This window comes from Schistocerca americana, chromosome X (assembly GCF_021461395.2).
Source record: "Schistocerca americana isolate TAMUIC-IGC-003095 chromosome X, iqSchAmer2.1, whole genome shotgun sequence".
Classification (NCBI taxonomy): domain Eukaryota; kingdom Metazoa; phylum Arthropoda; class Insecta; order Orthoptera; family Acrididae; genus Schistocerca; species Schistocerca americana.
The window spans coordinates 908185668-908212607 of record NC_060130.1 but is presented as its reverse complement, the minus strand read 5'-3'; the positions used below and the strand labels follow the sequence as shown (position 1 = coordinate 908212607).

The following is a 26940-nucleotide window of genomic DNA, read 5'->3' as shown; positions in this document are numbered from 1 at the left end:
TGCTTTTCTCAAGACTTTTCTCGTGCTCTTTGAAAGTTGCTTTCCGTTAGAATGTTCAAAACAGGGTACTAGCACAAACAGGCAGCCTGGGTGGCTGACTAGAGGGATAAGAACATCTTGCAGAACAAAGTGGCAATTATATCAAAACGTTAGAAACAGTGAAAATCTAAATGCAGCAGCCCATTACAAACAGTATTGTAAGGTGCTTAAAAATGTTATTAGGAAGGCGAAAAGTATGTGGTATGCAGATAGAATAGATAAGTCTCAGGATAAAATTAAAACCATATGGTCAGTCGTAAAGGAAGTGGCTGGTCTGCAGAGACAGGTCGAGGATATAGAATCAGTGCATAGTGGGAATGTCCATGTTACTGATAAGTCGCATATATGTACAGTATTTAATAATCACTTTCTGAATATAGCAGGTGAACTAAGTAGAAACCTAGTCCCAACAGAGAATCATATAGTGCTCTTAGAAAAAAGTGTTCCGAGACTGTTACCTGAAATGCTCCTCCATGATACTGACAGGAGGGAGATTGAGTTAATAATTAAATCACTAAAGACCAAGAACTCTCATGGATATGACCGGGTATCTAGCAGAATACTGAAGTATTGTTCTATGTATGTTAGCCCAGTACTTAGCCATATCTGTAACTTTTCCTTTAGGAGTGGTCGGTTTCCTGACCGATTAAAGTACTCGGTAGTGAAGCCACTTTATAAAAAGGGAGACAGGGACAATGTTAACAACTATAGACCTATTTCTATGCCATCGGTGTTTGCTACAGTTATCGAGAAGGTTGTATATACAAGGTTACTGGAGCATTTAAATTCACATAATTTGCTGTCAAATGTTCAGTTTGGTTTTAGAAATGGTTTAACAACTAAAAATGCTATATTCTCTTTTCTCTGTGAGGATTTGGATGGATTAAATAAAAGGTTGTGAACGCTAGGTGTTTTCTTTGATTTAACGAAGGCTTTTGACTGTGTTGATCACAAAATATTACTGCAGAAGTTGGACCATTATGGAGTAAGGGGAGTAGCTTACAATTGGTTCGCCTCTTACTTTAAGAACAGAAAGCAGAAGGTAATTCTCCACAATATTGAGAGTGGTAGTGATGTTCAGTCCCAATGGGGCACTGTTAAGTGGGGCGTTCCCCAAGGGTCGGTGCTGGGGCCACTGCTGTTTCTTATTTATATAAATGATATGCCTTCTAGTATTACAGGTGATTCAAAAATATTTCTGTTTGCTGATGACACCAGCTTGGTAGTGAAGGATCTTGTGTGTAATATTGAAACAGTATGAAATAATGTAGTTCATGAAATAAGTTTGTGGCTTGTGGAAAATAATTTGATGCTAAATCACAGTAAGACTCAGTTCTTACAGTTTCTAACTCACAATTCAACAAGAACCGATATCTTGATCAGACAGAATGGGCATATTATAAGCAAGACGGAACAGTTCAAGTACCTAGGCATTCGGATAGATAGTAAGCTGTTGTGGAAAGCCCATGTTCAGGATCTTGTTCAGAAACTAAATGCTGCTTTATTTACCATTAGAACAGTATCTGAAATAAATGACACTTCAACACGAAAAGTAGTCTACTTAGCATATTTTCATGCGCTTATGTCGTGTGGTATTATTTTTTGGGGTAATTCTTCTGATTCAAAAAGGGTATTTTTGGCTCAAGAACGGGCTGTTCGAGCTATATGTGGTGTAAGTTTGAGAACCTCTTGTCGACGCCTATTCAATAGTCTGGGAATTCTGACATTGCCCTCACAGTATATATTTTCTTTAATGTCGTTTGTTGTTAGCAATATTAGCCTATTCCCAAGAGTTATCAGCTATCACTCGGTTAATACTAGGCAGAAATCCAATCTGCATGTGGAATGCACTTCCTTGACTCTTGTGCAGAAAGGAGTGCAGTATTCTGCTGCATCCATTTTCAATCAGCTACCACAAGAACTCAAAAATCTTAGCAGTAGCCCAAACTCTTTTAAGTCCAAACTGAAGAGTTTCCTCATAGCTCACTCCTTCTATTCTGTCCAGGAGCTCCTGGAAGAGCTAAAAAATTAAGCAAATTCCAGTGTTACAGTGTTGATTTTTGTTATTTAAATTTACGACTTGTCACTTGAATATGTTTTTTTATATTTCATTTTATCTGTTTCTAATATCGTATTATAATTTCATGTATTGACTCGTTCCATGACCATGGAGACTTCTCCTTAATTTGGTCCCATGGAACAATAAATAAATTAATAAAAAATAAATAAATAAAAAGTGGACATTACATTTCAGACATGTTACGACCCGTGGCTCTACCCTTCATTCGATCCCTGCAAAACCTTACATTTCAGCAGGATAATGCACAACCGCATGTTCCAGATCCCGTACAGGCCTTTCTGGATACAGAAAATGTTCAAGTGCTGCCCTGGCCAGCACATTCTCCAGATCTCTCACCAATTGAAAACGTCTGGTCATTGGTGGCCGAGCAACTGGCTCGTCACAATACGCCAGTCACTACTCTTGATGAAGTGTGGTATCGTGTTGAAGCTGCATGGGCAGCTGTACCTGTACACGCCATCCAAGCTTTGTTTGACTCAATGCCCAGGCATATCAAGGCCGTTATTACGGCCAGAGGTGGTTGTCCTAGGTACTGATTTCTCAGGATCTATGCACCCAAAGCGCATGATAATGTAATCACATGTCAGTTCTGGTATAATATTTGTCCAATGAATACCCACGTATCATCTGCATTTCTTCTTGGTGTAGCATTTTTAATGGCCAGTAGTGTATTTATGTGCTCATGTCGCACATGAAATCAGAATGATTTAATGATATTTTGAGGAAAGCATTTACATACTATAAATTGCTACTGAAAGTAATACAACATGAGAAAGTTCATATTCACTGTCATGATATTGCTTCAGTAAATAAGAATAATTTCATTCCTGGGAGTCATTTAACTTCTCTACAGTCAACAAATAGGAAGGTTTGTGTACTCTATGGTTCAATATCTCATTGTCAGCAAGGTATTAGAGATGGAACACCAGTTCATTTGTACAAGGATGTGAAAGGGTCTTAGCCAAGTGTTTGTCAAAGAAAGCACCTCTGCCTTCATTTTAAGTGACAAAAGTAAATCAGTATGTTGAGATAGGGATTTCTTGACTACAATTCAAGTGGCTATATACTGTGCTATATTACTTGAATGTTGTTCTCTATGGAAATGAAATATAACATTATCCATAATAGAATTTGTCAGTTGAATTGCTGTTTCAATGGTTATGAGTAAGTTAATGAGGTTGTTAATGGCATTTGTCATATGCATGACACATACTATGAAGTTACTACACAACCATTCAGAATTATTACTTCTGTATTTGAATTTTTGTTTCTGAATATAATGTTTTTTGTTAGCATAGAAATGTATGAAGTTATCAGGAGCATTATTCAAGTGTATTCAACCCAAACTGGACTCAAATTTAGAAGGAGTAAGCTTCAAATCATTGTCTGTCTATTCAGATTTATGTTTTCCTGAACTACTTCTTGTAAATGCCAGAATGGTTTTCTGTAAAGTGTAAAGACTACAGCAGAGTCCTCCCCATGTCCTTCTCCAGCTGTCTCTAGTAATGACTGAGACATTAAACTATAACTAAGCAACAATCAAGCAACATGGCATAATTTTTAAGCCCATAGACTTATATTGGAGAGGGATTAAATCCTTGTATCACACCCTGATTCAGTTTCTTCATAGTTTTTTTTAGACATGGCTTAATTTGAAATATGGTCCTTTTATAAATCAATGGCTTAGACCCTCATACAACCTTCTTCAAATGAACAAGTGCTCCATTTATAGTTACCTCACTTGCAAATTAATATTCTTCTACTACCTCATTGTCCCCTACCATGTCTAGGAGCTCTTCTTTTCTGCAATGACTACTCTCCTCATTGACAGTAAACTCAAACTACACTCCTGGAAATGGAAAAAAGAACACATTGACACCGGTGTGTCAGACCCACCATACTTGCTCCGGACACTGCAAGAGGGCTGTACAAGCAATGATCACACGCACGGCACAGCGGACACACCAGGAACCGCGGTGTTGGCCGTCGAATGGCGCTAGCTGCGCAGCATTTGTGCACCGCCGCCGTCAGTGTCAGCCAGTTTGCCGTGGCATACGGAGCTCCATCGCAGTCTTTAACACTGGTAGCATGCCGCGACAGTGTGGACGTGAACCGTATGTGCAGTTGACGGACTTTGAGCGAGGGCGTATAGTGGGCATGCGGAGGGCCGGGTGGACATACCGCCGAATTGCTCAACACGTGGGGCGTGAGATCTCCACAGTACATCGATGTTGTTGACAGTGGTCGGCGGAAGGTGCACGTGCCCGTCGACCTGGGACCAGACCGCAGCGACGCACGGATGCACGCCAAGACCGTAGGATCCTACGCAGTGCCGTAGGGGACCACACCGCCACTTCCCAGCAAATTAGGGACACTGTTGCTCCTGGGGTATCGGCGAGGACCATTCGCAACCGTCTCCATGAAGCTGCGCTACGGTCCCGCACACCGTTAGGCCGTCTTCCGCTCACGCCCCAACATCGTGCAGCCCGCCTCCAGTGGTGTCGCGACAGGCATGAATGGAGGGACGAATGGAGACGTGTCGTCTTCAGCGATGAGAGTCCCTTCTGCCTTGGTTCCAATGATGGTCGTATGCGTGTTTGGCGCCGTGCAGGTGAGCGCCACAATCAGGACTGCATACGACCGAGGCACACAGGGCCAACACCCGGCATCATTGTGTGGGGAGCGATCTCCTACACAGGCCGTACACCACTGGTGATCGTCGAGGGGACACTGCATAGTGCACGGTACATCCAAACCGTCATCGAACCCATCGTTCTACCATTCCTAGACCGGCAAGGGAACTTGCTGTTCCAACAGGACAATGCACGTCCGCATGTATCCCGTGCCACCCAACGTGCTCTAGAAGGTGTAAGTCAACTACCCTGGCCAGCAAGATCTCCGGATCTGTCCCCCATTGAGCATGTTTGGGACTGGATGAAGCGTCGTCTCACGCGGTCTGCACGTCCAGCACGAACGCTGGTCCAACTGAGGCGCCAGGTGGAAATGGCATGGCAAGTCGTTCCACAGGACTACATCCAGCATCTCTACAATCGTCTCCATGGGATAATAGCAGCCTGCATCGCTGCGAAAGGTGGATATACACTGTACTAGTGCCAACATTGTGCATGCTCTGTTGCCTGTGTCTATGTGCCTGTGGGTCTGTCAGTGTGATCATGTGATGTATCTGACCCCAGGAATGTGTCAATAAAGTTTCCCCTTCCTGGGACAATGAATTCACGGTGTTCTTATTTCAATTTCCAGGATTGTATTTGGCATATTATATATGAGCAAGTATGGCTGCTGACTGCAGTAGCTTTCTTAGCAGGTCAGTGGGCATTCACTTTCTTATTTGCATGAGGGCAAGGTAAAAGGTTCTTGGCCTTCCAGTGAGAGATTTTTTTAAATCAAAAATCATGCACTTATTGATTTGTCCCCTTGTTCAAGATTTCCACAGTGTGTTGATTACATCCCTGAAGTGTGATTTTTTAAGTTCTCAATAAACCCATTTATGTCTACTCTAACTTCTTCCCGTGACTCAAAATATTTTCCCATGCCAATTTCTTTTTAGGTCTGGGAGTACTATAAGCACACCAGATGATGTTACACCAGTTTTTAAGCAAGTCAGCTACCTCCAACATTACATCCTGAACTACCAGAATTGGTCCACCTACCACACTAGCAATGAGAGGGCTGATGTTTGTCACTTGGAGTTTGCTACTAATGTTGCACTTGCATGTGAGGCATTTTGTTTTGCTCTTGTTTTATCCCTCATACCTCTAACAATGGACATGTCATGGCACAATCATAGTTGGTAGAAATCAGAAGATGCCAAATGTTGTCAACATGGTGGATGTTCCAACCAGTTCACACTCAGATCCCTATCATTTCCTCATTGCCAACAACTTTCAGGTCTGAAACTTCCTGGCAGATTAAAACTGTGTGCCCGACCGAGACTCGAACTCGGGACCTTTGCCTTTCACGGGCAAGTCCTCTACCAACTGAGCTACCGAAGCATGACTCACGCCCGGTACCCACAGCTTTTACTTCTGCCAGTACCTCGTCTCCTACCTTCCAAACTTTACAGAAGCTCTCCTGCGAAACTTGCAGAACTAGCACTCCTGAAAGAAAGGATATTGCGGAGACATGGCTTAGCCACAGCCTGGGGGATGTTTCCAGAATGAGATTTTCACTCTGCAGCGGAGTGTGCGCTGATATGAAACTTCCTGGCAGATTAAAACTGTGTGCCCGACCGAGACTCGAACTCGGGACCTTTGCCATTTGGGGGGCAAGTGCTCCACCAACTGAGCTACCGAAGCACGACTCATGCCCGGTACCCACAGCTTCTACTTCTGACTGTACCTCGTCTCCTACCTTCCAAACTTTACAGAAGCTCTCCTGCGAAACTTGCAGAACTAGCACTCCTGGAAGAAAGGATATTGCGGAGACATGGCTTAGCCACAGCCTCGGGGATGTTTCCAGAATGAGATTTTCACTTTAATGAAACACACAATGCATGGACATTTTAAATTGTTGTATGAGTAAAACTATTTTCTAGATTAAGTTGACACTTGAGTAATATTACTATGCAATTTTTACCAACATATTTTCAATGTAATCATAATTACTTATCTTGACCAGCAAGCTGGGTGAGATTCTATGTGTCTCTCTTCAACATTGTTCAGTCACGTTAATGTGACCATCTGTCAAAAGCCTGAATAACAACCTTTTGCAATGCAGACCACTGCAAACATACACAAAAAGAGTCACTGAGACTCTCAAAGGCACAAACAGGGATGTGGAGCCATGCCACTCCAGTACCATGGCCACCTGTGCTTGGTTTCTCAGCTGAGAATCCATGGTGCAAACAGCCCAGTCAAGGTGGTCCCACAGATTCTCAGTTGGGTTTAAATCTGGGGAGTTTGGTGTTTTGCCCAGGGGAGTTTGGTAAACTCATCCTGGTGTTCTTCAAACCACACATGTACACTGTGAGCTGTGTGAAATGTTACAATACCCTGTTCATAGACGTGAATGTGCTGAGGAAAAACAAACTGCATGTAAGGGGGGGACATGGTCTCCAAGGATAGATGCATACTCGTGTTGATCCACTGTGCCTTTCAGGATGATGACATCACTGAGGCAATGCCGTGAAAATAATTACCAGGCTATAATGTTCCTTCCTAGTTGGAGAGTATTGGCTTCAGACATTTCACACCGTAGACACCAACAACCATCTGTCCAATGGAGCATAAAACATGATTCATCTGAAAAGGCCACCTGTTGCCACTCAGTGGATGTCCAATTACAGTACTGGCATGCAAATTCCAGCCTTTGTCACTGATGAACAGCAGTCAGCATGGGTGTGTGAATCAGGTGCCTGCTGCTAGTCCCATTCACATTAGCTGAATGGTTGTTAAGCAGACACAATTGGTAGCCCCTTGGTTCATCTGGGTAGTCAGTTGCGCAACAGTTGCATGTGTATTTACCCATACACATTTCCACAGCCTTTGTTCACCCTTGTCATCTATGCCCCATGGTACATCACAGTTGCCTCATTACCAGTTTTGGATAGCACTAGTTTGCCATGCATGGTATATTTTAACCATGGCTGCATGCGAACAGTGTACAAACTTAGCCATTTTGGAAATTCTTCCACCCTTCATCCAAAAGCCAATGATAATGCCCTTTTTGACATCAGGTAAATTGCTACATTTCCGCTTTATGACAATGACTGCACTGTTTTTCACATTCCTCTGGCACACATTTTATACCCTCCACAGTTAGTGCTGCCACATGCCATCTGTGAGTAGTTATTGCATGATGATGTTGAACATAGACAGTGGTCACATTAATCTGAGTATATGTTGTATTATGCTTAGTTAATACACAATTTATGTTCTTGTTCATACACTGATGCCAATTTATATATATAATTTTTAGGACCTTGAAGATCTGATTCTCCTTGAAATCACCATAATGTCTTTCTCTTTTTGTCTTTTCAGGTGCATTTTGATAAAAGCATACTCAAGGAGATGTACATAGAACCACTATTGTCATATGAACATACCACTACAGTCATTCTACTTCAAGGATTTACAGTAGTCTTTTTTATGGTCCTAGTTGTTATTGGATATCTTCAAAGTTTATATTATCATTGTTTGTCCTTTGTATATGAGAAAGTGGAAGTGCTATTGTTGCCTTGAGATCACTCTTTGGTGGCCTAGTAATTTTTGATTATATCCAAACATCACTATAGGTAGAAAATATGTTCTGCATAAGCAATACTGCAATATCTAACATGCTAGATGGGGGAATATGGAAACATTTGTACTTTGTTTCCATTCTTTTAGTGTATGGTATATCTAAAACTATAATGCTACCTACCTGTCTCTTTCTCTCTCTCTGGTCATTTTCAATTTCAGAACAGACTGTTGGTAAATTTTGGCTAAACTCTAAACCAATTGTATTGGTTTTTCTGATTTTGAGACCCATCCCAATAAGTTCTTCATGTCATAGATTTAATTTAGCTATCTCTTCAGCTTGTGTCACACCCTATACCACTATATCATAGATAAAGTGTATTCTGTCAGCACATGTGAAGTAAAGACCACATCATGATTAGTTTTGTGACTTGATAACACAATATTTCACAATGAAGAGTATTCCCAAGCATCAACAGCAGTACTGGAAATGCCAGATTTTGTAAATATTGTGTGAATCACGAACCAATGCAATAAAAGATAGTTTTCTACATTAGGAGCTGAACTGAGCAGATACCTCATTGGAATACATCAGTCTGAATATAAAGGGTTTATTTGATGGTTTTTCTACCAGAACTTGTGTTGTATGAAAACAAAGCATTTCAAAACACTGTCACATAAAGACTTATTGAACACATTTTTAGTATGACATTTTATAATACAGCATTAAAAACTTTACACATCAGTGGTTGAAAGTGTTACAGAATCACTACATTCAAAAATATGGATGGAAATATGACCTCCCACAGTGTTTTACTCCCTCAGTTGGTGCATGTATCTTGACTGTAGAAGTTAAAATTTTGTTTGAGTTAAACTTGGAAAGTTTGGAGTGAAACAAGTGAGAAGCACAAACTTTGAGTAATTCAAGGGATGTGCACAAAAAACATCTTGGTAGCATACTGTCTTCAAATACAGCGAGTTGAGTTCTATTTTCCAGTGGCTATATAATTTTAACTTCTCATAGATGTTCAGATCTCTCGTGAAAGCAGTTTTTTCTAGAAGGAGATGGAGTGTTTTTAAAGCTCCCATTTTCAATATGTTAAGCAGTCTTGAATCTGTTGATGTATCCACAATGTCCTTTGGAATTTTCTCTGCGCATCTTCAGCAATCATGATTAAAATTAATGCAGCTTCATATGTATTGATTTACAGAAGTCAAATCTGAATAGTTGGAATTCTGGGTATAACGGACAATTTACCTGGTGTTGCAGCTCACATTGATGAACATCCACAAAGTGATGATATTTGAGCACTCACAAATGTTATTGGAAATCATGTGAATAACATCTGCTATCATGTATTGTGTGAAGATAGCTAAAGGGATTAGGTATTGGAGATTTTTTTTTTTTTTTTGAATGCTTTTAGTACTTCATCCATTATGGAATGATGATAAACAACTTATAAGTTAGACCTGAGATTGTGCTTCAGATGTATCTGATCTTCTGTTCTTTAACTATTATCATAGTAAAATTGTTTCCCTCTTCAAATTATTCCAATATGTGCTTACATGATACTTTCACAATGTTCAGAAAGATAGTTACAAGTAATTTATTTGTCTCCCAGCTTTTCTCATGATGCACTGTTTTCAGAAAAACATGTTCAACAATTTACCAATTAGGACTAATGTTGTGTTATTCCACCTTCAGTGTAGATTCAATAGATTTTCTTAACCTGACCACATGAATTGACTCATATACTTTAGAGGAAGTAAAATCAAAGTAACAACTCTGTCAGTGCATTTTTTCCTATAACCCTTTTTGAAGAGAGGGATGATTGTTATATTTACTTTCCAAACCTTGTTGAGTATTCTGTACTACAACTCCTGACCAGTCTCGTCAAGTGCTTTGATTGTTTCTACACTGAAATTATCTGATCCACTACCTTATTGTTTTACACTTTATATACTGCTGTCTTCACTTGTAATCAGGACAAACAATTTGTATTTACATTGCCAAAATAGTGCACTCCAACAATCAAAGAAGTATTGAACTCCCCAATTCCTATCCCTTATCCAAGCTATGTCAAAAGGTCATTATAAAAATAACAGAGGATCAGCTGAAAGTTAATTGATGATGATGGCCTGCTGAAATGATTTTAGCCATAACTGATCAGGAGAGGATCAAAATGTACCTATAAGTTGAAAGACGGGCCCCAGAGTTACAAACATAATGAAAATACATCTTCAGTGATATTGATTACAACTTTGGGACAGGCCAGCATCTTGCAGTGACTAGTCATATTTTCAGCAAATAACATTAAGATTTTTTTAGATGGTAGGATATGCATAGCCATAGCACTAGATGTAGACCAATTGTCTTAGTAGGTTTATACCACTCCCAAAAATTCAGAAATGACCTATTCAACCCAGGAAACTTTGTAAAAGCTCTGTGTCTCATATAAGATGGGAAAGTAATGCATGAAACCATTAGAGTATAATACATAATTTCTTCTATAAACTAAATAAATTATTTTTCAGAAATTAACTTACACCATTTATAACCATTATTAAAAGAACTTCCCACAGTTTAGTAATTAACTGAAGCATGATGTGATTAATTTCAATTCCAAATTAATTTAATGTATTTAAATACACTCCTGGAAATGGAAAAAAGAACACATTGACACCGGTGTGTCAGACCCACCATACTTGCTCCGGACACTGCGAGAGGGCTGTACAAGCAATGATCACACGCACGGCACAGCGGACACACACCAGGAACCGCGATGTTGGCCGTCGAATGGCGCTAGCTGCACAGCATTTGTGCACCGCCGCCGTCAGTGTCAGCCAGTTTGCCGTGGCATACGGAGCTCCATCGCAGTCTTTAACACTGGTAGCATGCCGCGACAGCGTGGACGTGAACCGTATGTGCAGTTGATGGACTTTGAGCGAGGGCGTATAGTGGGCATGTGGGAGGCCGGGTGGACGTACCGCCGAATTGCTCAACACGTGGGGCGTGAGGTCTCCACAGTACATCGATGTTGTCGCCAGTGGTCGGCGGAAGGTGCAGGTGCCCGTCGACCTGGGACCGGACCGCAGCGATGCACGGATGCACGCCAAGACCGTAGGATCCTACGCAGTGCCGTAGGGGACCGCACCGCCACTTCCCAGCAAATTAGGGACACTGTTGCTCCTGGGGTATCGGCGAGGACCACTCGCAACCGTCTCCATGAAGCTGGGCTACGGTCCCGCACACCGTTAGGCCGTCTTCCGCTCACGCCCCAACATCGTGCAGCCCGCCTCCAGTGGTGTCGCGACAGGTGTGAATGGAGGGACGAATGGAGACGTGTCGTCTTCAGCGATGAGAGTCGCTTCTGCCTTGGTGCCAATGATGGTCGTATGCGTGTTTGGCGCCGTGCAGGTGAGCGCCACAATCAGGACTGCATACGACCGAGGCACACAGGGCCAACACCCGGCATCATTGTGTGGGGAGCGATCTCCTACACTGGCCGTACACCACTGGTGATCGTCGAGGGGACGCTGAATAGTGCACGGTACATCCAAACCGTCATCGAACGCATCGTTCTACCATTCCTAGACCGGCAAGGGAACTTGCTTTTCCAACAGGACAATGCACGTCCGTATGTATCCCATGCCACCCAACGTGCTCTAGAAGGTGTAAGTCAACTACCCTGGCCAGCAAGATCTCCGGATCTGTCCCCCATTGAGCATGTTTGGGACTGGATGAAGCGTCGTCTCACGCGGTCTGCACGTCCAGCACGAACGCTGGTCCAACTGAGGCGCCAGGTGGAAATGGCATGGCAAGCCGTTCCACAGGACTACATCCAGCATCTCTACGATCATCTCCATGGGAGAATAGCAGCCTGCATTGCTGCGAAAGGTGGATATACACTGTACTAGTGCCGACATTGTGCATGCTCTGTTGCCTGTGTCTATGTGCCTGTGCTTCTGTCAGTGTGATCATGTGATGTATCTGACCCCAGGAATGTGTCAATAAAGTTTCCCCTTCCTGGGACAATGAATTCACGGTGTTCTTATTTCAATTTCCAGGAGTGTACTTTGTTTGCTGCTACAAAAATTCAAAAGCAGTAATTTCATTTTTTGGTAAAGACCTAAAACTCAATTACTTTTACATAGCATTGCAGCCCAAATTATTTTCAGTAGGATTTATTGGATATTGTGTGAGTGTGTGAGGGGTGGGGGGAGGGGGAATGAGAAAATTGTGTATGTGCAGGTTATATTTACCTGAGAAGCTGATAGACCAGCATACAAGAAAAAATACATATTAGAATTCCAATAACAGATAATCCAAATAAAGCTCGTAAGCATGAGTAGAGTGCTCCATGGATGACATCACAGTCTGGTGTTGAGTTGAAAACATACCGTACACCTGCATGAAAGGAAAAATTGATTTCTAATTAATTTTTTCAATAAAAGAACTACTCAAACATTTCTATCACTCACCAACATTGCTTAGTTCTTAGGAAATTTAATTTTAATTTTTTAATGAATTAAAAAATGCCAAAAATCATTCAAAAAGCTCATATAGGCTCATTAAGAAATTGTTGTTTCCCACATTAAAGCAGTTTTGTTAGCAGGATATATATAGAGGCAAAATGCTTAGCTGCCAAGAAGTATCAGAGACACTATGGTTGAAAATCAGAGGTTTCCAAGTGAAGAAACGGTTAGAGGAAACAAGATCAAGCCCTATATCAGTAGAAACATTACCCAGGACTCTGGACACAGTGAGATAAACCTGTGGGTGATTTTCGTAATGAAATCCTGGTTATTCTTGTTTAATTTAATAATTTCTTCTTTTTTGCACTATCCTATGAAGGATCCTCTGGTTCCAAAAGCTATTTGATGCCTATCTGTGCTGCTGCTTGGAAGCTAAAAATTTTTCTATGTAAATCAAATTGTAGTTTAATTTTTGTGAACATTTTCCATATAGATATTAATAAATATGACATTATTCTTCACACAGTGTCAGTTACTGTCCAAACCAACCAGTAGTGTTTTTCTTTAATCATTTTAAGACATATTTCTTAGTTGAATTATTAATTTTGCTAGAGAGTGTAAACATATCAACTGTACATCAATATCCAGCTATTTAGTGATACTGTTTGCAATGTAGAGCATGATGAGAGGAGGAGTGTGGGGGACAGAACAGAAAAAAAGTGTTTGCTTCCTGATAGTGAGCCTTTGCATTGAAAAAATGTACAAATTAGATTATAAAAAGTTTGGCATCTGAGTTTTCATTTTGTATTGTCATTTATTATATAGACTTGAGATGATAATTCTATTTTGTTGTTACACAGTGCCATTTAAAATTCTAACATATATAAATACAGACACACATGGAATGTTATAGTATGTTAAGAATGGTACTATCTACAGGGTGGTTATAATTAAAGTGCAGCTACTCTTGGGGGTCCAGTGCAGGATTTAATTATCATATGGCAATAAAACTTGGTAAATATGTTAATACATTAATGTGGAGTAACTTACACTGGAAAAAAATTAGTTCCAGTTTTGGTCATCAGGTGCAAATCTGCTGCTATGCACAGTTTGTTTGACGGTATGACATCCATGCTGACATTTGATAAGCCATAACATGAGTGGAAAGTATGGCTGTTGAGAAATCAAGAAGAGAGACTGTGCACAGCTAGTGAATTTTTTTTATGTGAAAAGCACCAATTAAAGTGTTGCATTGAGAGAGTATAACTGACTGAAAGGCCTGAGGAGAGGCCCAATATCATTAAATGAATTAAGATGATAATGAAATCAAAATCCACAAACAAGCTTGGTGTGGCACCTAGAGAAGGAAGGCTGTAATTGACCACACAGCACATGCCCTGATTAGCGCTAGTGCTCATGCAGTGTCACAAAAACTGTCCAACCAACGACCAATAGCATGAAAAGTTTTGTGGTCTATTTTACACTGGTACCTGTACAAGATCCAGATGGTGCACCAACTGAAACCCTATGATCTGCACAATGTTCTGAATTTGCTGTTTCTGCAGTTTCTGGCATGGATCAAAGTTGATAACGTGGGTGGTCAGGAAATATTCTATGGAGTAATGAGACACATTTTACACTCCAGGGCGCAGTGAATACACAGAACTGTCAATTTAGGGGCACTATTAAACTTTGTGTTGTGCATGAAGAGCCACTGCACTCAGCGTATGTGACTGTGTGGTGTGGATTCACAAGCACCTTTATTCTTGGCTAATTCTTCTTTGAAGACAATCTGCCTCTCAGATGCACCATGACTTCTGGTGATTATTGAGACCTCCTTGTACAGCAGGTGATTACTGCTTTGGAAGAGCATAGCTGTGTTGAAAGCACTGTTTTCATGCAAGATGGGGCAACACCTCATGTCACATGCCTGGGGAGAGATCTGTTTAATGCATACCTACCACGAATATGTTAGCTCCAGAGGTTTTCCACATGCATGGTCGGCAAGATCACCTGATCTAAATCCGTGTGACTTTTGGTGCTGGAGATATTTAAAAGAATGGCTTTACCAGGGATACATTTGGCCTCTCCCTGTTCCATAGGCCAGTGTAAAGGAACTAATTACTCAGATTCTACTGGATCTGCTGTGAGAAACTGTTGATTGCATTGTCGTCGTAACTGCCGTCTACTTCACGTCTGCTGTGCAGCGAGCTACATTAATTTAAGTATTAACTGTATTTTTCTTACTTGTCACTTCTTCTTCCATGTGTTTTTGCTTTTAGGAAGCTTTAATTGTCGAGTGCTAGTAATAGTGTTCCATAGATTTTGTGTTCATTTTGAATACAGTCAGAGAGAGTCCCTTTAGTCAGCCATAGTACCAGTAGTGTCAGTGTCGTCGTAACTGCCATCTGCATCACATTTGCTGTGCAGCGAGCTACATTAATTTAAGTATTACTGTATTTTTCTTACTTGTCACTTCTTCTTCCGTGTGTTTTTGCTTCTAGGAAGCTTTAATTGTCGAGTGCTAGTGATAGTGTTCCACAGATTTCGTGTTCATTTTGAATACAGTCAGAGAGAGTCCCTTTAGTCAGCCAGTAGTGCTAGTGTTTGTTTTGAATACAGTCCAGAGACAGGTACTGCTTCTTTTCATTGTTTTCTATAAGAAGTGTCTAGTAACCACAGTTTAGTCAACTGTCAACTGCCTTTAGTGAATTAGCAGTCTAGTTAAAAGTTGATTAACTCTCAACAGTAAATTGATTTCTTAGGATGGATAGGATGTGTGACTGTTGTGTACGGACGCAGGAGGAGCTGGCCACTGTTCGTGAACAGCTGAATGTGTTGATGGCCACAGTCAGCCATCTTCAGGCTGCTGCCTCGGAGTGTAGCGGCAGTGGGGAGTCTGTTGCATCACATGGTACACCCCAGGTGTTACATGTTTCACCCACTGTCACTGCTGTCGAGACAGCTTCGCGGGTACCGGGCGTGGTTGGGCCACCCTCTCCCAAATGGGAGTGGCGGGTTCAGCGGCACGCACGGCGCATGATGCGGAGGGTCAATGTGGAGGCTGGCCATGTGGCATCGCCCACTCCGCCTGTGAGTTGACATGTGGCCAGGCTGCTCCTTCAGCAAGGTCTGAGCAGGCTCACTGGGGGAGGGGTTTATTAGTGATTTGGAGCTCCAACGTTAGGCAGGTGATGGAGCCCCTTGGGGAAATAGCAGAAAGGTTGGGGAAGAAGGCCAGTGTTCACTCTGTCTGCTTGTTGGGGGGTCTCATCGGAGATGTGGAGGAGGCCCTGCTGGCAGCGATAGAGAGCACTGGGTGCACATGACTGCAAATTGTTGCTCATGTCGGCACCAATGACTCCTGCCGTCTGGGTTCAGAGGTCATCCGCAGTTCATACAGGCGGTTGGTGGAGTTCGTGAAGGCAGAAAGCCTCACTCGTGGGGTGGAATCTGAGCTAACTATTTGTAGTACCATTCCCACAACTGATCATGGTCCTCTGGTTTGGAGCCGAGTGGAAGGCTTAAACCAGAGGCTCAGACGATTCTGCGGAGATGTGGGGTGCAAATTTCTCGACCTCCGCTATCGGGTGGAGAAATGTAGGGTCCCCCTGAATAGGTCAGGCATGCACTACACACAGGAAGTGGCTAAAAGGGTAGCGGAGTACGTGTGGGGTGCACATGTGGATTTTTTAGGTTAGAGAATTCCCTCCCTAGGCCCAACAAGACGCCTCCTGAGATGTGGCAAGGTAGGAGTAGGGAAAATGCAACAGGGAATAACAATATTAATGTGGTAATAGTAAACTGCAGGAGCATCTATAGAAAGGTCCCAGAACTGCTCTCATTAATAAACGGTCACAATGCCCACATAGTACTAGGGACAGAAAGTTGGCTGAAACCAAATGTAAACAGTAATGAAATTCTAAATTCAGATTGGAATGTATACCACAGAGACAGGCTGGACGGAGAAGGGGGAGGTGCGTTTATAGCGATAAGAAGTGCAATAGTATTGAATGAAATTGACGGAGATCCGAAATGTGAAATAATTTGAGTGAAGGTCACAGTTAAAGCAGCCTCAGACATGGTAATTGGATGTCTCTATAGGCCCCCTGGCTCAGCAGCTGTTGTGGCTGAGTACCTGAAGGATAATTTGGAAAATAATTCGAGTAGATTTCCCCACCATGTTATAGTTCTGGGTGGAGATTTTAATTTGCCGGATATAGACTGGGAGACTCAAACTTTCATAACGGGTGGCAGGGACAAAGACTGCAGTGAAATTCTTTTAAATGCTTTATCTGAAAACTACCTTGAACAGTTAAACAGAGACCCGACTCGTGGCAAAAACATATTAGACCTTCTGGTGACAAACAGACCCGAACTATTTGAAACAGTTAACGCAGAACAGGGAATCAGCGATCATAAAGCAGTTACTGCATCGATGATTTCAGCCATAAATAGAAATGTTAAAAAAGGTAGGAAGATTTTTCTGTTTAGCAAAAGTGACTAGAAGCACATTTCAGAGTACCTGATGGCTCAACACAAAAGTTTTGTCTCTAGTACAGATAATGTTGAGGATCAGTGGACAAAGTTCAAAACCATCATACAATATGCATTAGATGAGTATGTGCCAAGCAAGATCGTAAGAGATGGAAAAGAGCCACCGTGGTACAACAACTGAGTTAGAAAACTGCTGCCGAAGCAAAGGGAACTTCACAGCAAACATAAACATAGCCAAAGCCTTGCAGACAAACAAAAATTACACGAAGCGAAATGTAGTGTGAGGAGGGCTATGCGAGAGGCGTTCAATGAATTCGAAAGTAAAGTTCTATGTACTGATTTGGCAGAAAATCCTAAGAAATTTTGGTCTTATGTCAAAGCAGTAGGTGGATCAAAACAAAATGTCCAGACACTCTGTGACCAAAAAAGTACTGAAACAGAGGATGACAGACTAAACGCCGAAATACTAAATGTCTTTTTCCAAAGCTGTTTCACAGAGGAAGACTGCACTGTAGTTCCTTCTCTTGATTGTCACACAGATGACAAAATGGTAGATATCAAAATAGACGACAGAGGGATAGAGAAACAATTAAAATCGCTCAAAAGAGGAAAGGCCGCTGGACTTGATGGGATACCAGTTCGATTTTACACAGAGTACGCGAAGGAACTTGCCCCCCTTCTTGCAGCGGTGTACCATAGGGCTCTAGAAGAATGTAGCATTCCAAAGGATTGGAAAAGGGCACAGGCCATCCTCATTTTCAAGAAGGGACGTTGAACAGATGTGCAGAACTATAGACCTATATCTCTAATGTCGATCAGTTGTAGAATTTTGGAACAAGTATTATGTTCGAGTATAGTGACTTTTATGGAGACTAGAAATCTACTCTGTAGGAATCAGCACGCGTTTCGAAAAAGACAATTGTGTGAAACCCAGCTCACGCTATTCGTCCACGAGACTCAGAGGTCCATAGACACGGGTTCCCAGGTAGATACGGTGTTTCTTGACTTCTGCAAGGCATTCGATACAGTTCCCCACAGACATTTAATGAACAAAGTAAGAGCATATGGACTATCAGACCAATTGTGTGAATGGGTTGAAGAGTTCCTAGATAACAGAATGCAGCATGTCATTCTCAATGGAGAGAAGTCTTCCGAAGTAAGAGTGATTTCAGGTGTGCCACAGGGGAGTGTCGTAGGACTGTTGCTATTCACAATATACATAAATGACCTTGTGGATAACATCAGAAGTTCACTGAGGCTTTTTGCGGATGATGCTGTGATATATCGAGAGGTTGTAACAGTGGAAAATTGTACTGAAATGCAGAAGGATCTGTAGCGAATTGACGCATGGTGCAGGGAATGGCAATTGAATCTCAATGTAGACAAGTGTAATGTGCTGCGAATACATGGAAAGAAAGATCCCTTACCATTTAGCTACAATATAGCAGGTCAGCAACTGGAAGCAGTTAATTACATAAATTATCTGGGAGTACACAGTAGGAGTGATTTAAATTTGAATGATCATATAAAGTTGATCGTCGGTAAAGCAGATGCCAGACTGGGATTCATTGGAAGAATCCTAGGGAAATGCAATCCGAAAACAAAGGAAGTAAGTTACAGTACATTTGTTCACCCACTGCTTGAATACTGCTCAGCCGTGTGGGATCCATACCAGATAGGGTTGATAGAAGAGATAGAGAAGATCCAACAGAGATCAGTGCACTTTGTTACAGGATCGTTTAATAATTGCGAAAGCTTTACAGAGATGATAGATAAACTCCAGTGGAAGATTCTGCAGGAGACACGCTCAGTAGCTCGGTACGGGCTTTTGTTAAAGTTTCGAGAACATACCTTCACCAAGGAGTCACGCAGTATACTGCTCCCTCCTACGTATATCTCGCGAAGAGACCATGAGGATAAAATCAGAGAGATTAGAGCCCACACAGAGGCATACCGACAATCCTTCTTTCCACGAACAATACGAGACTGGAATAGAAGGGAGAACTCAAGGTACCCTCCGCCACACACTGTTAGGTGGCTTGCAGAGTATGGATGCAGATGTAGATGTAGATGTAGATTCTATGGATGCAGCATCTCATCATCATCTCCTGTCCACAAACTGACCAAACTGTATATATGACAGTTAACAGTAAAATCAATGTTATGCCTTTCTCATTGGTTCGGCTGTTCCTGTTCACATCCTGTTCTTAATCCATTACATATGGAAACATTCCTACATGCTTTTCTTGCATTCACAGTGCCAGACCTGCAACTGATGGCTAAAACTGAAACCAATTTTTTTCCAGTATAAATCATGTCCACATTAATGCATTAGAATATCTATCAAGTTTTTCTGCCACATGATAAATACAGAATACACTGGACCTTTTTAACTGCACTTTAATTATAACCACTCAGTAAACTGTGGAGGCAGATTTGAAGAAGAATGTAATCCAGTCAAGTTTCTCAGCCTTTTAAGAAACTGTAATTAATGACAGGGAATTCACATTCTATAAATTCATATATTTCTCTGCAAGTGGAATATGGCAATGTTTTTGTTATAAAATTTGAATGTAACTCATATAGCACTATATACTTCACCAGACTACCACTGAATATACATTTTAGAAAGATAATTTTGGTACTCTTATAATTGAAAACTCACCTGTCAGCAGAGTAATACATACACTATGTGATCAAAAGTATCTGGACATCTGGCTCAAAATGACTTACAAGTTCGTGGTGCCTTCTATTGGTAATGCTGGAATTCAATACGGTGTTGGCCCACCCTTAGCCTTCATGACATTCAATCAGGTGCTAGAAGGTTTTTGGGGAATGGCAGCCCATTCTTCATGGACTGCTGCACTGAGGAGAGGTATCAATGTTGGTCGGTGAGGCCTGGCATGAAGTCGGCTTTCCAAAACTTCCCAAAGGTGTTCTACAGGATTCAGATCAGGACTCTGTGCATGCCAGTCGATTACAGGGATGTTATTGTCATGTAACCACTCTGCCACAGGTCTTGCATTATGAACAGGTGCTTGATTGTGTTGAACGAAGCAGTCACCATTCCCGAATTGCTCTTTAACAGTGGGAAGCAAGAAAGTGCTTAAAGCATCAGTGTAGGCCTGTGCTGTGATAGTGCCATGCAAAACAAGAAGGGATGCAAGCCCCCTCCATGAAAAACAACCAGACCATACCACCACTGCCTCCAAATTTTACTGTTGGCATTACATACATTGGCAGATGATGTTCATCGGGCATTTGCCATCCCACACCCTGCCATCAGATCACCACATTGTGTACCATGATTTGTCACTCCGCACAATGTTTCTCCACTGTTCAATCATCCAGTGTTTATGCTCCTTACACCAAGTGAGGCATCGTTTGGCATTTACCGACGTGATGTATGGCTTATGAGCAGCCACTCGACCATGAAGTCCAAGTTTTCTCACCTCCGGCCTAACTGTCATAGTACTTGCAGTGGATCCTGATGCAGTTTGGAATTCCTGTGTGATGGTCTGGATAGATGTCTGCCTATTACCCATTACGACCCTCTTCAACTGTTAGCGTTCTCTGCCAGTCAACAGATGAGGTCGGACTGTATGCTTTCATGCTGTATGTGTCCCTTCAAGTTTCCACTTCACTATCACATTGGAAACAGTGGACCTAGGGGTGTTTAGGAGTGTGGAAATCTCATGTACAGACATATGACACAAGTGACACCCAATCACCTGACCACATTCGAAGTCCATGCGTTCCACGGAGTGTCACATTCTGCTCTCTTATGATGTCTTAATGACTACTGAGATCACTGATATGGAGTACCTTGCAGTAAGTGGCAGCACAATGCACCTAATATGAAAAATGTATGTTTTTGGGGTGTCCGGATACTTTTAGTCACATAGTGTATACATTACACACAATGACTGCTTGATAATAACTTCAAAAAGTTGGTTGACACTTTAGTCAATGAGACTGTCCAAATCCTGTGTAAATCTACATCTTCATCTACTTAGATACTCTGCAAGCCACTGTATGGTGCACAACAGAGGGTACTGTGTGCCACTACTGGTCATTTTCTTTCCTGTTCCACTTGGAGACAGAGTGAAGGGGTTCTAGGCGCTTCAGTTCGGAGCTGCGCTGCTGCTGCGGTTGCAGGTTCGAATCCTGCCTTGGGCATGGATGTGTGTGATGTCCTTAGGTTAGTTAGGTTTATGTAGTTCTAAGTTCTAGGGGACTGATGACCTCTGATGTTAAGTCCCATAGTGCTCAGAGCCATTTGAACCATTTAAACCAGAGTGAAGGAAAAACAACTGTTTATATGCCTCCGTATGAGCCTTAATTTTTCATATCTTAACTTCATTGTCATTATGTGCAACGTATGTTGGTGGCAGTTGAATCATTTGGCAGTAAGCTTCAAATGCCAAATGCCAGTTCTCTAAATTTTCTCTACAGTTTTCCTCAAAAAAAAAAAAGAAAAAAAAAAAAATCACTTTCCCTCCAGGGATTCCCACTTGAGTTCCCGATGCATCTCCATAACACTTACATGTTGTTCAAACCTACTGGTAACGAACATAGCAGACTGCCTCCGAATTGCTTCAATGTCCTCCTTCAGTCTGACCTGGTACAGATCCCAAACACTTGAGCAGTATTCAGGAATAGGCCACACCCGTGTCCTATGTGCAGTCTACTTTACAGATAAACCCTACTTTCCTAAAATTCTCCCAATAAACTGAAGCTGATCATTTACCTTACCTACCACAGTTCTCACATGCTTGTTTGATTTCATATTGCTTTGCAATGTTACACTCATATATTTAAACGAGGTGACCGGGTCCAGCAGGACACTGCTAATGCTTTATCTGAATATCAAGTCTTTGTTGTTCCTACTCCTCCTCATTAACATAGTTTTTCTACAATCAGAGATACCTGGCATTCATCACACCAACTAGAAATTCTGTCTAAGTCATCTTGTATCCTCTTACAGTCACTCAACTTCAACACCTTACCATACACCACAGCATCATCAGCAAACAACCACAGATAGCTGCCCACCCCATCTGCTAAATCATTTACGTACATAGAGAAGTACAGCAGTCCTATCACACTTCCCTGAGGCACTCCTGACAATATCCTTGTATCTGGTGAACACTCATCATTGAGGACAATATACTGGTTTCTATTACTTAAGAAGTCTTCAAGCCACTCATTATTCATACCTTCATTAACAGCCTGGAATAGGCCACCATGTCAAGTGCTTTTTGGAAATCTAAAAATATGGACTCTCCCCTCTGCCTTTCTTCCATAATTCTCAGTATATCATGTGAGAAAAGGCCAAGCTGAGTTTTGCATGTGTGGTGCTTTCTAAAGCCATGCTGATTTGTGGACATGATCTTCTCAGCCTCAGGAAAATTTATTATATTTGAACTCAGAATATGTTCAAGGATTGTTGGAATAGTTTCCTCCCTCTGTCAGAAGGGCTGTTGCTGGCAATGTTGAGAGGGCAAAGCAGGTCAATGATATCCATCATCCACTGCATGATCATCAAGCTGCAGTCTGTCGATTGAAAACTAGAAAGAGCTTCATCACTTGGACACAGCCACTCGAGCAAACACCCGAGTCTAGCTGTATCACCAGTTGAAAGAGCAATCTGCCACTGGATAACCCTGCAGAGGACGAGCTGGCCCCAGGAAATGATATGTTTGGAAATCACACAGTCATCTTAAGGTGGATGTTCCCCAATGACAGACGAAAATGTAAAAATGGGGCATCCTTCCAGGTGGTGGAGACATGCCCCGCAATAGCAGAACAACACAAGATCTGGATCACTTGCTCATATGCCCTCTGCTGGAACAACCTTGCACAATGCAAGACTTGATCAAGGCAAATATCAAGGCCATCAGAATTACTGTGTTCTGGAAATGCCAACTGGACACAGAAATGAATGAATCAGCAATCCCAAAATTTCCTATATAATACTTATATTAGCACTTATAAATGCAATATCATTTAAGATATTTATTCATTTTATAAGATTACATTTACAAATACTTTGACAAAGTAGCAAAAGTGAACTGTAGGAAATGCTGTAATTTTGGTTAGAAAATAAATCCCTTGTTTCTCAAGTATTTCATTTCTGTGGTAAGAGAGATGAAAATTTCAGTGCCAGTGTACTTAATACTTCTTTTAGATTCATAGTACATGTCATTCTTGTATGTGGTGGATGTTTCTGGATACAGAACAAAGCACATGAGAGAAAACAAGCAATGGTATGCATCCCCAACTGCTGAAATAATTTGTTACAAGATATTCTTGGACTCAGTCTAACAATGATTCTACTCATTCTTTTCTGGATGATGCAGATTTTTTTGAACAAGAGAAGAGTCCCCCCCCCCCCCCTCAAAAAAAAAAAGTTTCACATAATGGACAATGTGTATACAAATAAACCTTAAGAATTAATTATATATCTTCTTAAACTCAAAAACCATTTAAAATTTTTTATTTAAGTTTAATAAAATATTACTCAATCAAATACAAAAAATTTAAAATATTGGATAAACTAAAGGAACTCACCCTCCTCCGTTTTGTCTGATGACTGTAGCAAAGCAGAATAGCATGTGCAGGTCTGTGTCTTTTGTGTGTACATACATTCACGTAGAGTTTGGAGCCTACTCATATGTATAACTGTTGTGCTAATGGTCACCACAATACACAGCACACCGCCAACAAAACAACATATCCCACACAGCTTGATCTAAAACAAGACAACAGTTTGTAAATTACAGATTGTATTTCATTATAAGAAAGGATACAACAGGTAGGAGAGGGCTGTTAGGGGACTCCTAAGGGTATAACAAAATGTATTACATTTTTTAACTCTCATATACCTTTCAGCAACAACTCTTTCAGCATACTGACTTCCATTTGTAAATGAAGTAATTCAAGATGTGCAATAACACACACTTAATAACAGCCACAGATAAAAGTATTTGTAAGTAACAATGATAAAAAAACTAAGTATTTATGTGTAGATTTTATCTATTATCATCATTTCAAATGTTTGTGGATCTCAAGTTTGAAGAGTTCAGTGATAGGGTTGTTGTCATCAGATTTGACAGCAAGCCAATGCCAACAGTGGTAGCTCCAGTGCACAAAGCAATGTCACAAGCCACAGATGAAGAGAGAGAGAGAGAAAGTATATGACGATTATGAATGGATAATTCATTAAGTAAAGGAAGATGAAAATCTGATAGTCCAGGGAGATTGGAAAGCAGTCGCAAGGGAAGAAACAGAAGAAATGGTTATGGGAGAATATGGGCTTGGCAGTAGGAATGAGAGAGGATAAAACCAATTGAGTACTGCAATAAATTTCAGTTCATAATAATGAATATTGTGTTCAAAAATCACAAGAGGAAGAGGTATACATGGAAAAGATTCAGAGAAATGGGAAGGTTCCAGCTGGATTATGTCATGGTCAGACCCAAAATTAGATGTTGGACTGTAAGGCATCACTGGGGGAAATGCCTACTCAAGTTGGTGTGTAGAATCTATGAAATTGGCAACATACCATCAGGTTTTCAGAAAATATCATTCACAAAGTGCCAAAGATATCAAGTGCAGATAAGTGCAAGAACTATCACACCATCACACTAACAGCTCATTTTTACAAGCTGCTGACAAGGACATTATGCAGAAGAATGGAAAAGAAAATCAAGTATTCATTATATGATGATCAATTTGGCTTTAAGAATGGTAAAGAAACCACAGAAGCCTTCTGACAGAGCAGTTGATAATGGAAGCAAGGCCAAAGAAAAATCAAGGCATGCTTATAGGGTCATCAATCTAGAAAATGGTGCAATATATTTACAATCCTGAGAAAAACAGGAGTAAGCTTTAGGGAAAGGTGGGTAATACACAGTATGTACAAGAACCAAGGGGGAACATTAAGACTGGAAGAAAATGGTGCAATATATTTACAATTCTGGCAAAAACAGGAGTAAGTCTTAGGGAAAGGTGGGTAATACACAGTATGTACAAGAACCAAGAGGGAAAATTAAGACTGGAAGACCAAGAACGAAGTGCTTGGATTAAAAATGGTGTAAGACAGATATGCAGGTATTAATCTATACAATGAAGAAGCAGTTATAGAAATAAAAGAAAAGATCAAGAGTTGGTTAAAATTAAGCATGAAATGTATCAATGATAAGATTCCCTGATGATATTTCTAGTCTCAATAAAAATGAAGAAAGATTACTGGATCTGTTGAACTCAATGAACAGTTTAATGAGTACAGAATATGGATTAAGAGTAAACCAGGAAAAGACAAAGGTAATGAGATGTAGCAGGAATGAGAATAGCATGAAACTTAACATCAAAATTGATGATCATGAAGTAGATGAAGTTAAGGAATTCTGCTATCTTGGAACCAAAATTAACCAACACAGACAAAACAAGGAAGACATAGGAAGCAGATTAGTACAGGCAAAGAGAGCATACCTGGCCAAGAGAAATCTACTGGTATCAAATATTGAGGAAGAAATTTCTGAGGATGTACATTTGGAGCACAGAATTGTATGGTAGAGAACTATGGGCAGTGGGAAAACCAGAACAGGAGAAAATCAAAGGATTTGAGATGTGGTGCTAGAGTGGACTGTTGAGAATTAGGTGGGCTGATAAAATAAAGAATGAGGAGGTTCTTCACAGAATCAGTGAAGGAAGGAACATATGGAAAACATTGACAAGAATAAGGGACACATCAGCAGGACATGTATTACAACATCAGGAAATAACCTTCATGGTACTAGAGGGAGCTGTAGAGGGTAAAAACTGTAGGGGAAGACAGAGATTTGAATACATCCAACAAATAATTGAGGACATAGGGTGCAAGTGTTAGCCTGATATCAAGAGATTAGTGAAGGATTGGAATCCCTCACAGGCTGCATCAAACCAATCAGGAGACTAACGACTCCAAAAAAATTTCAAAATTGGGTGTGAAGTCTTGTACTTAATTTGTGCCCATTATACTGCACTTTTGTATGAATTTCTTACAACTTTCTTTCAGGCCATTTATTATTTCATCATTTGCTTTTAGTACTGCGCTGTTGTGTTTATGATATTGCTTTTCCTACAGTCTTTGTACATTATTTCCCAGGTTGTTTTACAGACACAACTGGCAGTACTTATGTAACAAGCATATGGTAAATATAATTTTATAACAATCTAGGATAACACCAGGATCAGTGTCTGTCTTACTTTGTATGATGTGAGCTTTGATATAGTCCATCATTTTCTAGTGTACTATTTGCAGACTTTACAAAGCTCAGTTCAACATAAACTGTTATGAAGAGACAGACCATTAGGTTGTGGTTTTGCCTCCTAATGGTTATAATAGTGAATTTTCGGTGTGGATAATCCAGTTTTCAAAGACTATATGAGATTACTTTCTTAGTTGCGGCAAGTTATGACATAGAAAATTCGTAAAAAGGTTTTTATTCATGTTGCTTAATAATATTTGATCACCAACAACTTCCATGTAAAATAGTATTAGTGTTGGAAACTCTTTATAGTGAAATAACTGTGAATCATTCCATAAAGCATGTTCATTAGTAATTAGGAATACAGCAGTCATGTGGTCTGTCCATGAAATTGCTG

The 26940-nt window shown here is 40.9% G+C and overlaps 1 protein-coding gene across 1 annotated transcript in view; it reads right to left on the bottom strand.

Annotated features, from left to right (window-relative positions):
- Positions 1-26940, bottom strand: part of LOC124556385 — a 70516-nt gene that overhangs the window by 24932 nt on the left and 18644 nt on the right. The window contains exons 4-5 of the mRNA XM_047130348.1: positions 23863-24043; positions 12580-12724 (exon numbers count right to left, since the gene is read on the bottom strand). Of these exons, the coding sequence (XP_046986304.1) occupies positions 12580-12724; positions 23863-24043 (326 nt within the window). The remainder of the gene's footprint in view (positions 1-12579; positions 12725-23862; positions 24044-26940) is intronic.